The 17,125-nt window shown below is 26.4% G+C and overlaps 1 protein-coding gene across 3 annotated transcripts in view; it reads left to right on the top strand.

Annotated features, from left to right (window-relative positions):
* LOC135926168 (pseudouridylate synthase 1 homolog) overlaps positions 1 to 17,125 on the top strand; it is a 69,750-nt gene that overhangs the window by 21,474 nt on the left and 31,151 nt on the right. For all 3 annotated transcript variants that reach the window (XM_065461914.1, XM_065461912.1, XM_065461913.1), the window contains exons 3-5: positions 496 to 541; positions 11,945 to 12,038; positions 15,521 to 15,636. In XM_065461914.1, coding sequence (XP_065317986.1) covers positions 496 to 541; positions 11,945 to 12,038; positions 15,521 to 15,636 — 256 coding nt within the window. The remainder of the gene's footprint in view (positions 1 to 495; positions 542 to 11,944; positions 12,039 to 15,520; positions 15,637 to 17,125) is intronic.

The raw sequence follows: 17,125 nt of genomic DNA, 5'->3' as shown, positions 1-17,125 counted from the left end.
TAATTAATGATTTAAAAAATATAATAAAATACAATACCTCTCTTCCCTCTAGTTTTTTGTCGAGTGTTTGTTTAGTATTTTCAAACAGGTTTTAGGCGAAAGATGTAGATGCCTGTTAGATTTAAATTTAAATAAAAGATTTTAAATTTTTGATGCATCATTTTTTTGATTAAAAATATAAATAAAATGAATAAATTAAAATCAAAGGAGTGGCTAAATAGCCTCATCTTTTTTAAATTTGAAGAAAAGTGAGCGCGCACCTTTTAAAAACTCAGTAACGGGAGCTAGCTCCTTTTACAATGGTAAGATTAGGAGCTAGGTTTTTAAAAAGGAGTTAACTACTCTCAATAAGACACAAAAGAGAATCACAAATGAAACAATGTTATAAAATCTATTTTTTCCATTTCCTTATGAAATAATCTTTAAAATGATATTAATAAAATTAGAAAATAAATATATGTTATTTTTGTATTTTTAATAATTTATAAAATCAAGAAATCATTCAGATAAAAGTTCCATCAGATATATCATGAACACTGAAGTAATATTTTCAAAATAATTTTTAGGCTATTTCCAAACAAAACATTTTTTCAAAGCGAGAAAAAATACAGATAGATATATCCTTCGGAACATAAAATATTTTTAAAGCACGCTATTTGGCGTTTTTTAATTCAAACTATTGTGAACAAGTTATTTTTAACCCTTAATGCTAATATATCATAAAAATTACGACGATATAGAATTTTAAATAATTTTAGAACCAATCTAGCTTTAGACAAAATTTTTATTGTAAAATAATCATAAAACATCACTGAATACAAATATGTTTAAATAAAATTTAATATCATGTTCATAGTAGCATGCTTGGTGTGTCCGACAAATGTCTTTTTTTACAGTGTCCACAGATTGTGTCGTCATCTGCCTCAATTTTGATTTGCAAAATTTGCTAATCGTACGATTAGATTTGTGATAATTTATTTTTTTTCCAATGGGGTTTTTTCGACCCTTATACTCGGTATTTGTAACCACGGATTTATTAAATTTCATATAATTTTATGCAAATGGGTCTTCTTGATAATGGAATTAGATTTTTATTATTCATATACTTTTATATATAATCCAAGAATTTACAAGAACAATATTAATTAACCCATAAAAATGCATAATGTCCATCTCACCTTTTTCTATGGCAACAAAAGATTGACCATAATTGATCCAATGTGTCAACTCCACAATATTCTATTTGTTTTGGAATTATTCCATGATAGCAATGACAATTCCCGGTCATATAAACAAATAGAAGAATTAATTTCTACACATTTTTTCTAAAAGCATCTTATTTTTCCTTAGGGTTCCCAAAATTGTTAAATTATAAGGGTTCTTTAATAAATCATTAGCCATCATGATGGATATAAACCAATTGTCCATCATTTCTATTGGACCCCTATATTGCTAGAGTCACAGATCATGATTTTGATTCCATATTTTGCAGGTTTATTGGAAATATGCATCCAAAAGGAACATCTATTTATCTTCATAACAAATAGCACTCGAGTGGGAAAATAATCATTTTTCATGCAGACCTCGAGAATATTTAAAAATTAAATTTTTCTTCTAGATAACGTATCCTTTTAAATATTCAGTTTGCTTATTCAGCATATATAGACTATTTGGAAATAATTTCAAACGTTTTTATAATTTAATATGTAAAAAATATTAGCTTAATTTAAGGAACATTAGTCTTTTTGGCGATATTTTTTGATCAAATTATTTAACTATTTGAAATTAAAATATGGCTTAAAATATTTTGTAATATAAATCAGATATATAATAAAAGTCGTTTGTTGTTTGAAGTAAAAAAATAGTGAAAAATGTGCCTCTGAAAACGTTTTGTTTGGAAATGGCCTTATACCGTTTTTTCTCTTTAAATTACATTCAATTTTTCCTCAACTAACATTATTATCTGTATCTCCACACTTTGAACTCCAGGCCCTATCATTTATAGAAATATATGATAAATTCTGAAAGCCGGCCACTACAAGCTCGAGTAGAGTTTGGATAAATTAATCTGATTTCAAGCAGAAGTCTAAATAATTAATCTCAACCCTGAAAATGAGTCTAGAAAATCGACCCGAACATGAGTTGAAAATTAACTCCTGGGTCGATTTTTACTACTCGAGTTTTTTTATGACTTGTGTTTGGGTCTGAATATTTCTGTACTTAAAAATCAACCCGGGTTGCTGCGAAATCGATCCCTTTGGGCATTTTTACACCACTAGTAAATATTGTTTGCTTTATGTATTACAATCACATTATCGGTAGCAAGGATAAATATCTTATTCATGGCCGATTTTGGCAACACACCAAGTGTAATGGGCAATGCATTAAATCGGCGGACTTAGATACCAGGACACGGTGCTATTTTTTAAATCGAGGGCAAACATCCTGATGGAATACCTTTAATTACTAGGCAAGATCTGGTCACATTCTTCCTTTTCAAATATAACATGCATGATTTCTATACATGTTTCCTACATATTTCTATCTATATTATATTCTTTTGTTTAATAATTGGCTAGACAGATATGTTAAAAAATGGATTAACCTAAAGGGTACCTTTTTTTTAACAAATGATTTATAATGTTTACGTTATTAGAATTACCTTTTAAAAGTTACAGTCACATTTACTTTATATATTGTCTATAAAACTAATCATTTTTAGTATAAATTTTTATTATAAAAATTAAAAATAATTACATCATATAATGTAAAAAATTATACAGACTTGTTAACGATACTTTTAAAATATATCGAAATCATTAATTTTTTTTTCTCTTTAGCTTTCACCTTTTCTGGTGGTAAGCGCCTTCAACATCTCTTTCCACTTTATGTTATTCATACAATATCTTTTATCTAATTTATACTTCTTTATATTAGCTCTAACTTTATGGCCCCATTGAAGTTTTGGCCTTACTCTTTTACGTTTGCCTATCACTTCCAAACTCTCAACCTTATTTCCTATGTAGTTGGCCTTCTCATTGTGTGCCTATACCACCTAAGTCTGTTAACCATTATCTTAGTCTTAATGGACTACCTTTAAACTTCCTAGTATTCTTGTACTGCGCACTTTATCCTTTCTTGTTACCCCAGCAATCATCCTCAGCATTCTCATCTCCATAGTTTGTAGACTTCTCTCGTCTGATTCCTTGGTTGGCCATGTTTCCGAACTATATAGAATAGTTGGTTGTACTATGGAACTGTAAATTTTTCCCTTTAATTTGTGTGGGATTCTTTTGTCAAATAGAACTCCAGATAAAGATCTCCACTCTAACCACCCTTGATTAATTTTACTCTTTATCTCTTTTTCTATTGTGCCATTTGTTTGTATAGTGGAGGCCAAATATTTGCAGGTCAATTGCCGATATCTGCCATTCATTTATATTAATACTCTGTTTCATCTCCTCCTATCACCATATACTCCGTCTTTTCTCTATTTACTTTTAGTCCGTGCTTTTCTAGTATATTTATCCAACTCACTAATCTTTCTTTCATGTCATCCTTGGATTCGGCAAGTATCACAATATCATCTGCAAATATCATATTCCACGGTACTGTTTGAGTTATAGACTGTGCTAATACATCTATTACTGCAATGAAAAGAAGTGGGCTGAGAGCCGACCCTTGATGAACTCCTTTGTCTATTGTGAAGCCTGCTGAAGTACCTGTTGTGCTACGGACCATTGTTGTATGGCCCATATACTTATCCTGTATTATTCTTATATATTTTTCGGGAACCTTTTTGTGGCATAGCGCCCACCAGATAAGTTTTCTTGGGATTCTATCGAAGGCCTTTTCTAGATCGAGAAAGACCATGTGTAGCTTTTTGTTCTTTTCCCTGTATTTTTCACTCATTTGCCTAATTGCGTGGATAGCATCAGTTGTTGATCTTCCAGGCATAAAGCCAAACTGATTCTCTCCTATTTCGATTATGTCTCTTAATCTTTTTTCTATTATTTTTTCATATATTTTTAGACAGTGTGACATTAGTTCTATGCTCCTGTAATTTTGACAATTGTGTGGATCCCCTTTATTTTTGAAGATAGGAACTAGATAGCTCTGCCTCCATTTTCCAAGTATTTTATTGTATAGATTTGTGAGGAAATGTATTCCATCATCTCCTAGTGCTTTAAGGCTTTCTATTGGAATATCATCTGGACCCCTAGTTTTGTTGTTTTTTTCATATGCTTTAGGCATATGATTATCTCTTGCTCTGTTATTATAAATTCTAAAAAAGCCTGTCGATACAAAGGTTGCATAATATTTTGACACCAACTTTTTCATCATGGAATTTAAAGAAATATTCAAAGGTTTGCCAAGATAATTCTTGTTATACATATTGGATGTTGTAAGTGATTATTTATAAATAAATTTACAAGGTTATTTTTAATAAAAGATGCCTACATATACATAGAGCTCTATTAATATGTTTTCTCTAGTGATATATTTATATATATATCTTAGTCTTGAAATTTATCTTTCGACCGAAACCCATGTAGATGGGACAGACATTGCTTTTGGTGCTAATATGTAGAGTTAAGGTTGCTCTAAGTTTCTCCCAATATGGAATGGACCAATGACTAACAAATGTAATGTATTATAACATTATTATTTTAGAAAAAAAGGTTTTGTACAAGCGTTATATTACTTTGAAAATTTCTTTATATATATATATTTTAATATAGTATATTCTCAAAATATTATTTACTTCCATTTTTATATAGTTTTATAAATTAAAATATTTCTAATATTATGTAACAATTACATAAAATATAAGTATTCCTTAATTAAAAATAAAATTAAGTTTTTTTTTAAAAAAAAAATGAGAAAATGATGGCAGAAATTTTAAATAACATATTATTAACTACTAGCTAATAACCCGTCAAGAATGACGGGGTTGAGGGGTAATTAGTTTATTTATATATATGGTACTAAATATGCTTTATAGTAAAATTTAGGAGAAAAATAGATAAAATTGTTGCAATGTAACCCGTGAACATTAAGGATATTAGAAATATCAAAATTTAAATTTGTGATAGGAATCATTTGGGTAAAATTATAAATAGAGATGCTTCTAAATTTTTGAATTTTAAATATGGGCTAGGCATTGGTCTCAGAATTTTGTTTTGTAGACACAGCAGGCCTGATCAAAAAACCACGTCCCATGCAACTTTCCCAATATTTTGCCATTTATTTCTATTGTAATTTAATATAATGTCTTAAATTTAATTTTATATTTAGAATAAAATTTAAATTTGTGATAGAATTCATATTGAATAAAATTTAAAATAGAGATGCTTGGGAATTTTTTAATTTTAAATATGGGGTAGACATTGACCTGAAAATTTGTTTTTGCAGACATAGCCAGGCCTGATCAAAAAACCAAGTCCCATGCAACTTTCATAAAATTTTGCCATTTATTTCTATTGTAATTTAATAACAATGTCTTAAATTTAATTTTATATTCCATTTATTTCTATTATAATTTAATAATATCTTAAATTTAATTTTATATTTAGAATAAAATTTAAATTTGTGATAGAAATCATATTGGATAAAATTTAAAATAAATATGCTTGAAAATTTTTTAATTTTAAATATGGACCAGACATTGGCCTGAAATTTTTTTTCTCAAACCTGGCCAACCCATAATAATTTTGTAATTTTTCCCAAGCCTGAAGATAAGTAAATCTCTGAAAACCATATTGTTGGGAAAATTTTCTCAAGCCCGCCAAAGACCATAATAATTTTGTTAGTTGAGAACTGAAATAAAATATATAAAAGTCATAATTTAATTAAAAATAAAATCAATGAAAGTTGCATTGGCTTGGTTTTTTAATCAGGCCTGGTGATTTCCGCAAAAAAAAAATTCAGGCTAATGTCTAGCCCATATTTAAAATTAAAAAATTTCCAAGCATTTCTATTTTATATTTTACCCAATATGATTTCTATCATAAATCTAAATTTTATTCTAAATATAAAATTAAATTTAAGACATGTTAAGGGTGTTGAAGCAATATTACATTGATCTTGATTTTTACACTTTGATATTGATGCAATAAGACTTTCTTCTTGTCTTTTCTTGCTTCGACAAAGTTCCTGTCTCCGTCTGGCTTTCTCCTTATGCTGATATATTATTAAAATTAAAAATATATACCTATATAGTTTGAATTTTAACTTATATACACTAAAAAGTTATGCATAACTCAATTTTGTAAATTATCATTTTTAACCCCAATAGAAGAAAAATCCAAAGAACTATTGTATGTTATAATAAAGATCATCTAATATATGATGGAAGGCAACAGGACCTTCCTGGCAGCTAAAATTTAAAAATATAAGAATACCTATTTAATTATTGCTCTTGATTTTCAGTACTACTATTTGATTGTTAATTTTCAGTATCTTTTTGTTGAATGGCAGGAATCTACAAATATAATATAATGTATCAGTTATGTCTAAATTTGAAACTAAAATATACTGTTAAGGATCTTAAAACAATAATACATTGCTCTTGATTTTCAATACTACAATTTGATTGTTGATTTTCAGTATCTTTTTGTTGAATGGCAAGAATCTACAAATATAATATAATGTATCAGTTATATCTAAATTTGAAACAAAAATTTACTGTTAAGGATCTTGAAACAATAATACATTGCTCTTGATTTTCAGTACTACAATTTGATTGTTGATTTTCAGTATCTTTTTGTTGAATGGTATCTTGTGCAGAAATCTAAAAATATAAAATAGTAATTAAATCAAAAAATTTACCAAGAATATCTATTGTATCAGTTAGTTTCAGTTCAGTTGTTTGATTTATCAGTTAGTTGGTAATGGAAGATGAATAAATGTTTAATATGATTCTGTGGTGATTTTTAAAAAAGAATTAAAAAAATTTAAAAATATCAGAATACCTATTTAATAGTTTGAATTTTAAAGTAGCTACAAACTTTGAATCGTAACTTCTATTTGATTAATTTTGTCAGATTAATAAAAAAAAACATTTTGCCAGATTAAGAAAAAAAACCTTTGCTGGGATTCGAACCTAAGTCCAATAATCCATTAGATATGTAAGCGATGTTCTTGCCGATTGGCCACAGACACTTTTCAAAATTAACGATTTTTTAAATATATATTATAGATTGAAAGTGTGACAGTGTCAGCGTAACGGTATTTTTGTGACAAGGCTTTTATATATATTATAGATATAGATAATTTCAAAATTTTATATAAAAATATTAGGTAGGTAACTCACTAAAATTGGGAAATTTTTTATTTATTTATTTTTTAAAATTAAAAAAAATTTTTTATTGTTTGGTCTGGTAGGAAGAAGGCGTATTTTATTTTTAACAATTTAGCTATAACTTGTCTAATTCGATATTTCAGTAATTTGAGCGATACAATTTTAATAAAATTATAATAAAAACAATATTATATATTTATGAGTATCAATTAAATTACATTCAATTTTATGTCATTCAATTTCAACTATTTCAAACCCAACGATGCCCAAATTAAACCTTCAAATTTATAAATCTAAAAATAACTATTTCTTTTTTGAAATATCAACCTTTTTTCGCAAAAAAAAATTTATTCTAATAAATTGATTAACTATTTAGTATTTGATTTAATAGTCCTAACTTAGTAGCTTCATAGCACACGTCTTGTTTTTATTGTAAAATTAAAGAATTATGAAAATTTTCGCAAGTTTTTTTAAATATACTCCGTTTTTATTGTAAAATTAATGAATTATGATAAAAAAATTCCACCAAAATCCAGACGATCATTTATTTATTTTTTTTAAAAAAAAAATCTAAAATTACGCCAATTGAACGAAAAAAGTATGCAATTTTTAAAACTTGAATAATAAAACTTTGAAATTACATCAAAAAATTTTCATCAATATCCAGACGATCTTATACTATTTTTTCTAAAAAAAATTTTAAAAAAATAAATAAAAGTAATAATATTAAAAATTTCCCCGTGATTCAGTGAGTTACCAAATATTATTATTCGAATATTATTTATCCTATTCAAATAATATTCATTATTATTAAAATGAAATCATTATACGATTAATAACATTCGGATAACAATTTATTATTAATAAAGTATTTGAATATTATCCCAATTCGATTCATACATTTGTTAAGCTATTCCAAATAACACGAGTGCGGTGTTGTTAAAAGCGTGCTACAAGTAGCATGCTATAGCAACGCGCTATTTTTTTAAGTAGCGGTAAGGTTAGCGCGCTACTTCTAAAATTTTATATAATAAATGCACATAAAATTTATTAAATTATATTTATAATTTGTATGTTAGATATAATACTGCATTGCCCTTGAAAAAGTTACACACCCCTTACTTCCAACCTTCCTAAACTTACTCTGCTATTAAATTGAAACGATTGGATGATGTTAATTTTCTTTATTTAGTTTCAACAATTTTGATTTTTGATACACAAAATATAAACCAAAATATGAATGTTTCACAATAATATATCATATAAAAAAAACTAATTTTATAATCATCAAAAATATCAGAAAAAAAAATCACGAACATCTACAAGAATTTCAATAATCAAAATATATCAGGAAAAAAAATCTCATAATTTTTTAATAATAATTTTTTACAATTATATTCGAACACGAAAATATTTTTTTATCACGTGTTCTTCGATGTTAATTATAATCCAATCAACCTTATTTAGATTGGCAATATGTAATATGAATATACATATAAAAATACGACAGCCCTCAGATGATAGTGTTGAACGATTGTTTAGTCAGATTATGTTTTCTGATCGTCACTCTCCAATATGAAAATTTTATTATTATTGAGATGCAATAAAAAATTAACTATTTAAAAATATTTTAAATTTTAGTCATATTTTTTATTTGTGGAAATAGAAATGTTACAGTATCAATATGATTTATTGTAAAACATTTCCATATATTTGCAACAACTTTCTTAAAAAATTATTTAACTTGCTTTTTTTAAAAAAAATGTTATCTGTTATTTTTACAATAATTATAGCAAGTCAAACAATTTTATAAGAAAGTTGTTACAAATACATGGAAATGTTTTACAACAAATCATACATACACTGTATAAAAATATTTTTAAAAAAAATTCTAAAGTAGCTAATAGCGTACCACTTTTTTATAAAATAGCGGTAGCGATAGCGTACTATTTTTTTGTAAAATTGCGGTACTTATCATGGACTACTTTTTGTAAAATAGCGGTAGTAATAGATGCTACTCTTAAAAATAGATTTTAACAAAACTGTACAAGGGTTTAGTCCAGCCGATCAAATACAATAATAAAAATTATATTGGATATAGGCCTAAAATATTTATGTGTATAAGATGGAAACATTTTTTTATATAAAAAAGTTAATAAAAGAAAAATAATTATTAAGGTAGGAAGGAATGTTTAGATTAGGAAAGGATTTAAAAGAAACAATAAATAGTCATAATCAGTGACCCGGAACGAATGCATTTTTGCGTTTCCATTTCATGGTTTTTCGTTACGTTCCATGTTTCGAACCGCTTTACTGAAAAACCTAACATTAAATTACTATTTATTGATATATAAATTTTATTAATCTTTATAATATAGATCAATTATTAGAGGTGCATCCATTAATGGCATTCTCTAAAGATTATCATATATATTAATGTGGAAGTATTAATGTATTTGAGTGTCGAAAAACACCTTTCAACTAATAAAATAATTTTGATTTAAAAAGGTTTTATGCTAAATTTTGGGTAATAATAATGTTATGTAAAATAATGAAATTAAAAATATTATTAGGGTGGACCTATTCTTCGAAAAGTTTTATGGTTTGAGAGGGAGGAGGGATTTATTACAAAAATTATTGATTTAATGCTTTTATTTTATATATCGAATTATAAATAAAAAGGCCCGGTCTGGGTTTGAAAAAATGATAACCTTAAATAGAGCTCTAAGGAGTTGAGTACGCTCTATTTTTCATCTGAACTGCGAAAATTGCTACAAATTTATATAGGCAATTACCTCCAAGAATTTTATCCGACGAAAAATGCACTATGCAACATTGTGACACCACACATGCAAATTCTTAACACATACCGACGCGACTCCACTTTCATTTCTGCAATGGCTGTTTTCTTGGCATTCTCAGTGCAAAGAAATCATCAAATGGGCTTTAGCTTCTGCCAGTAAATCTTTTAGTAATCCAATGTTTACTGACCTTATTTTTCCATCTAAAAAGATGAAGAAAGTAAAGGCGCACTCTCCTCAACTAAGATTTTTAAAACCAATAAATAGTGTTGCTAAACGGCTCGTTTTGAGCCGATTTTTAAAAATGGCTAACTCAATATTTTAGTCAGAAAAATATTGCCTAACTCGAGATTTCGCTAATAGTTGTCCAAACCTTTGTTCCTCCTACAAACAAAATCTTCATGCTTGCGTAATATTATTCTGGATGAAATATTAAGTTAGCCGTTTTTAAAAATCGGCTCAAAACGAGCCGTTTAACAACACTACCAATAAATATGATAATTTATCTAGTTTATGCCTTTTTATTCCTTTCATCGCGTGTACTCATAAACTATTTGGGGAGATTGGCAAGCGTATCATCGATAAAAAAAATAGGATCCACGAAGGTTACTACCGACAAAGGCTTGTCAAACATTATGTGATCAAATTATTTAAGCTTCATCTCTTTACCGAAAAATGATGAAGAATACATAAATCTTTTAATTTTTAAAAAATTTAATTGTGTTTTTTTATTATCTTTTTAAAATTATCTTAATAAAAATACCCCTTGATATTCTAGACAGAATTGCTGTGGGTGAGGAAAGTGTTTGACCAGCAATAATTAGGATCGGATCAGTATAATATTTAACATTGGTCTCTATTAAATTTATAGTATGCAAGTTAATATCTGTTAAATTTATGCAATTATTGCCAGTGATATTAGGTCACATATAAAGTTAAGTTGATTTATTGTGGTAGTTGGCCTAAAGAATTATTAGTTTCAATATTAAATATTTTTATTGGCAATGTTGAGGTAGGTATTAGCTATAACCAGGACCTAGATATTGTTGGTTCATAATTTGTAAAACACTTATGCAATATAACCTTCTGCAATATGTACATAATTATTTTATCAATGGTGTGAATTAATGCAACGTGAGCATATATATTCTCTTTCATTTATTATGTTTTTACTAAAACCTTTTTGTAACTATGTACACGGAAATCAACAAGATTATAATTTATGACATATATAAATTATTTTAAACACTCTTAAATCTTTAGAATTGAATAATGCAGATAATATATATGTTTATCTAATAATAATCTTAGTTTCACTGATAACAGCTGATTCCGATTTGGGATAGCACCTTATTATAGATTTTACTTTGATCTCGATTTTAAATCAATCATTTTTGTATCAAATCATTTTCTTATGTATATTTTTCCCAGTTCGACAAATAGACACATCATTATATATAAATTTTACATATTAATTTTCGGAACGTTCGCTGAATCATCGTTCCCGTTTCATAATTCTTTACAGTTTCCGTTCCATGACCCCCTGGTTATATTGGTGGTTGAGAAATATCCTTGATATTTTTATAAAAATTAAAAAAAATTGATTTATTTTATTAAATCACGTTTTTTTAAATTTAAATCTAATCATATAATAAAAATAATTTTAAAAATATACCATTGAAGAAAATAACATTGTTTGTTCATAGTTCATACATGTAATTCATTTGATTACATTAAAAATCGATTATCCTGGGTGCAAGTATTTCTTTTATTAAATATTGTGAAGTAAATATATTTAATGATAATTGATAATCTATTTTTAAATATAATATTTCAATAGATTTCTGCGCCTTTCGTCAAAAATGGTATAGAATGGGTTTTTATAACAATCAAGGGACAAAGTTTTATGTTACACCAAATCAGGAAAATGATAGGTTTATATAATATTGGCAACCTTCCTGAATTATCTCATTTTATTTTTATTTAATAACATCAGTGTTATATTACTAAAATTGGCGGTAAGGGCAGTTATTTCTCTAAGAAAAAGATTAGGGCACGCATGAAAAGAGTTCGTCAAATTTTCAAGAAAATCTATTCGAATATAAATACAATTACACTTCAAAAAAAAGTGTTTTAATATATTTAAACACAAATTCTAAAAAAAATGTTTTTAGAATATTTTCGAAAAAATTATTAAAGTGCATATACTTTAACCAATATTTTTTGGTTATCAATTTTTTACTTAAAAAGAACCTACAACTAGGAAATTATGACTAAAATTTTTCCCAGCTTTAATATATGTAAATTATACATTAACATTATGTTTCATGGTGAGAACAATATACATTGAAATGAAATAAGGATTCTATGTAGATAATTTGGATTCTAATTTATTATAAAATATTAAATGAATGAATCTGATGAAAAATTGAGATATTATATGTTATATTTCATACATGTTTATTAAGCCAGATTTCCCTACATAACTTGACTTCAATAATACAAGAAGGCATATGTGCATTTAGAATAAAAAATTAATACACTTATAGTAATTTATATAAAAATGGGGATGAAATTGAGGGAGGATGGAAACGTTCCATTTAATTTTTAGTTGAGCAAAGTTGCAGTGCTTTACTTTATTATTGATTTTGGAATTAATTTTTAAAAACTAGTCTCTAAAATGGTTAAATAACATGAAGAGTGGGATAGGCTCATCTTGTAAACATCATAATATTTTAAAAAATATATTCTCTTGAAATGAATATCTTCTTTTTCTATGCCATCTTCTTGAAAATTTATTTCCTCATTTTCATTTCTAGTACTAGTATGAACATCGCTCATTTAAATATAATAGGATTTAATTGAATCTTGATTTTTTTCTGTATATCGGACTATAAGATTAATATTTAAATAAATAAATGATAGATTTTACATATAGTTGGGTAATGGTTGAAAATAAGCCAATTCGGTTTAATCTGAGGCGTGAGCCGAAAAAAATCCGGTAAGCATTGAGGCATTAATTTATCTCTGTTGTCTTCAAAGCTCGGCTATTTTTCTCAAGAAAATCTTTAGGTGAGGTGATAGTTTTCGTAAACGGTTCTTATTTTTTGCCTAAAAATGGACCAATTATCTACAAGTTTTACATTTATATTTAAAAATTTAGTTGATTTTAATTTTATTGCATAATCAATATTATTAAATAATAATATTCAATTTTTTGTATTATATATTTTTCACTTGCCGATATTTTTTTAAATACATTTGGTCTTTTCTCTAAATATTTATAAAAATCTTGGCATAAAAATGATTTATTAAAATTATAATATTTGTGTGCATATAATTGCTTTTATAGATTCCACTGATAAATTATCTTCTCACATTGACTATTGATTAAAGAAAATATTCTTTCAACATAGTATTATGAGTTGGTATAGCAAATAAAGCTATATAATTAGCAGTTCACTGTGTTGCTCAAGGATTGGAATATCTGAGAAATATTGAACCCATTTCTAGTGGAGAGAAATTTTTATATATCTTCACGATTCATTTTATTAGTAATAAATAATTTAAGATTGGAATTGATCAAATAGCTTTGATTTGATTCATTTAACATTTTTATTTTCAAGAAATTGATAAAGGTCTCTTGCTCTGACCACCTTGGAACATTTTTAATTTTCATCCATTGGTTACACTCCAATTCTTAAATGCCTAGGTGCCTTCTGCCGCAGAAACTTCATCATCTAGCTTTGTGTATTTAGATATAAAGTATTGCGTTACTTTACCCTAATTAGCTACTGTTTTAGCTATATAAACAGGTATGTAAATCACAATAAAATATAAAATTAAACATTTTACAATGATTTAAAAAATTAATTAAAATATCATCCATAAATGAAAATTTATTCTTCTTTACGATTGCGCTTTTTTAATAATTTGTTCTATGTTGGGGATTAGATCTCGGTGAGGAATTTGATAGTAATGAAGAAAAGGTCCTCTCATTTGAGCTTGTACAAATTGGTATCATTGCCAATATACACAATAGTTTTAATAATGGAAACTTATAAAAAGTATTTTAAGGTATGCAATGCTTCCAATGTATTTCTTGGAGGATTATATATAAAAATGAATTTTTCATTCATACCATTTGAATTCTGAAATTAATTGGCCTTTAGATACGTTTATATCCTATGAATAAAATTTAGCTAAATATTTAATTTTTTAATATCCAGATTTGATATATTCTCAGATCAATGGGAGTTATAAGATATACTATTTGTAAATTGGATAGTCATTTGATAAATCACAAATAGGTCATTGATTTGAGTCAAAATTACATCTATTCGTGCAGGTTTTTTCAGTTTCTTGTTACCTATAGCATGAGAAGTTTCAGAATAATTATAAGCAAATTCTATATATTTGGATTCTGAATATTTCTTACAACTCTAGAAATGTTCTAATCATAGTTATTAGTAGAATTAAATTAAATAGAATTTTTTTGGTTGATAAAATTTTCTTATATCCATAAGAGTTTAAGGTTTAAAAAATGTAGGAAAATAAACTTTAAATTTTCGTAAGACAATATATTAGAATATAAGAAATAAATATTTAAATTGATTTTAACTTTTTGCTATTATTCAGATAGAATGTAACCTATTTGAAAATTTGTTATAAAGGTAGGATCTTCATAAATTTTCAGTAAGCCATTCTTCCAATTCCACTACTTGATGGCCCATATTTTTTTTTGTCTTTAGTCTCATTAAAAAATTTCTTATTTAATTTATTAAAGGCAAATTAAATTTTTTTTGTAAAATTTCCCATAATCATATTAGTTTGAGACCCATTTTAAATAAAGTTTCTATTTCTAATTTTACATCAATAGGAATTATGAGAATTTGAATTGTCATTTTAAATCCAGCCCGAAACTATAAAAACTTGAAAATTAAATTTTAACTGCCCAAAAATTTAAAATACCTACCAAATGTTTTTTCACTGTCTATTTAATTATGCCCATTTCTTAATAAAAAAAACTGCCAGAATAATTTGTCGTCTTTTTTTTTAATTATACTTTGATGATTTAATAGAAATAGAACATTAAGGAGGTGGTTTTATCAAAAAAAGAAATAAAAACAAATTTTCATCTAGAAAACACAATATTTTACCTTATCATATTTTCCATGGGGGGGGGGGGGTAATTTAGGGGGGAGGGAGTTTAAACCCCCCACCCTCGTTCTTTTACCCCACTGATTCTAAAAAATATCGAAAATAATATTGATAGATGCTAAGAAAGGTAATACTTATATTTCAATTGAGTTTTAAAAAAGAAAAAATATATTTATAAAATAATAGATCAATATTTTTTGGTAGCCAAACTGGTAAAAAATATTGGAAAAAATAAAAACACCAAAAACAATTGTAGGTTTTACCATGGCAGCTATTCGTGATTTAGTTACGCAAGACGAGATTTATAATTCGTGGCTTCCAACTAAAATCTATATTCCTAAAGCTCCAGGCTTGGGACTCATTCTCAAAGAAGTTTATATATATACTTTATTGAGCAATGCAAGCCAGCCCGAAGTCCACCAGGCATAAATATAAAAAATATTGGGCCGGGTTCGGGCTTAAAATTTTTAAAAGATAAAATAAAGAGATATTTTCACTTATATTAAGAAAAGTAAGAAATTCCTCTGGGATTACGACAATGCAATTAATGAATTTTATTTTATTACTCTATAAAATGCTCTTATTTTATATTTTTAATTAAAAATTTTGGACCTGGCTCAGACCTAAAATTAAAATTCGGGCTCGGGCCTTAAAAGAAATAAATAATCTTGAAAATTTTGGCTCGGTCTGAACTTGTTTTTTTAATTTTGCAGGGCTCTAATACTGTATTTCACATATCTTAATTCATTAACGCATATATATATATTGTGATGAAAAAAATCGTCTTATATGAATTTCTTATGAGAATAATTGCAAGAAAGAGACGCATTCCTCATGTCATTTCTAAATACTCTATTTTAAAAGATAAGTTTTTATATTTTAGTGCTGTAAATTTGTGAGGAAATGGAACGCCATTCGTTACTTGTTTTAAAAGGCTACGAAACGCGTTTCTTTATTATTGACTAACTGTAACTCAAAACGTTAATCATTACTCAAATTATTTTTTATTATATATTTTATAAATAATTTAAGCCAAATTTTTGATTCATTTATAGTAGAAATTGTTAATCTATTTATATTGAATCTATCAAGGTATGTTAAATTATATTCTCTAATATTTTAATTTATTTTATAAAAAATATATGTCAATAATACTTATTTCTCTAGGTGAAGATGATTTAACCTAGCATTTGCCTTAGTATGAAACATTATTTACACCAATGAATAAAATTAAAAGTATTAAGTCTTCACTTTTTAAGTGTAAATTGTGTCCCAACTCAAATATTTTAACCTCATTTATGGAATAAACATGGGATTACAAATTGTGCAGCCATTTTTAAGAAAAAATGGGAAGAGATCTGATTAAACTGGTGATAACAAGATGGAACTCTTTTTATAACTTCGTGAAATTAATAAGTCTTATTAAGAGCGAAGAAAAATGCATTGAGATATCTCATTTCCTTGATAATTATTTTAATATTAAAACTTAAAAATATGGCTTTATTATAATCCACTCATTAAAATGTACACAATTGAAATTGTTTACAATTTATATTTTGATCATTTTTATTTTCAATAGATTCGAACACATCTATAAAGATGTATATACTATTTAAATTAAATTGGTCCTGGATAAAATCAGAGGTCAGTGAAGGAAGAAAGCTTGAACTTATTTCTAGTTCGAGAAATAACATAGATAAAAAAAGGAGACTTGATTCATTTACGTGAAAACTGTTTGAGCACTAAGCGCTCTTGTTTATCTGATCAAAATTTTTAAAGTTAATTGTTAAAAAGAAATAAATAACCAAAAATATCTTATAATATATATTTTTGTATAATTTATTTATATATAGACATGTGC

The sequence above is a fragment of the Gordionus sp. m RMFG-2023 genome, chromosome 3, assembly GCF_954871325.1.
Source record: "Gordionus sp. m RMFG-2023 chromosome 3, tfGorSpeb1-WG-v2, whole genome shotgun sequence".
NCBI classification, from domain to species: Eukaryota; Metazoa; Nematomorpha; class Gordioida; order Chordodea; family Parachordodidae; genus Gordionus; species Gordionus sp. m RMFG-2023.
This window is presented reverse-complemented; position numbering and strand designations above follow the sequence as displayed.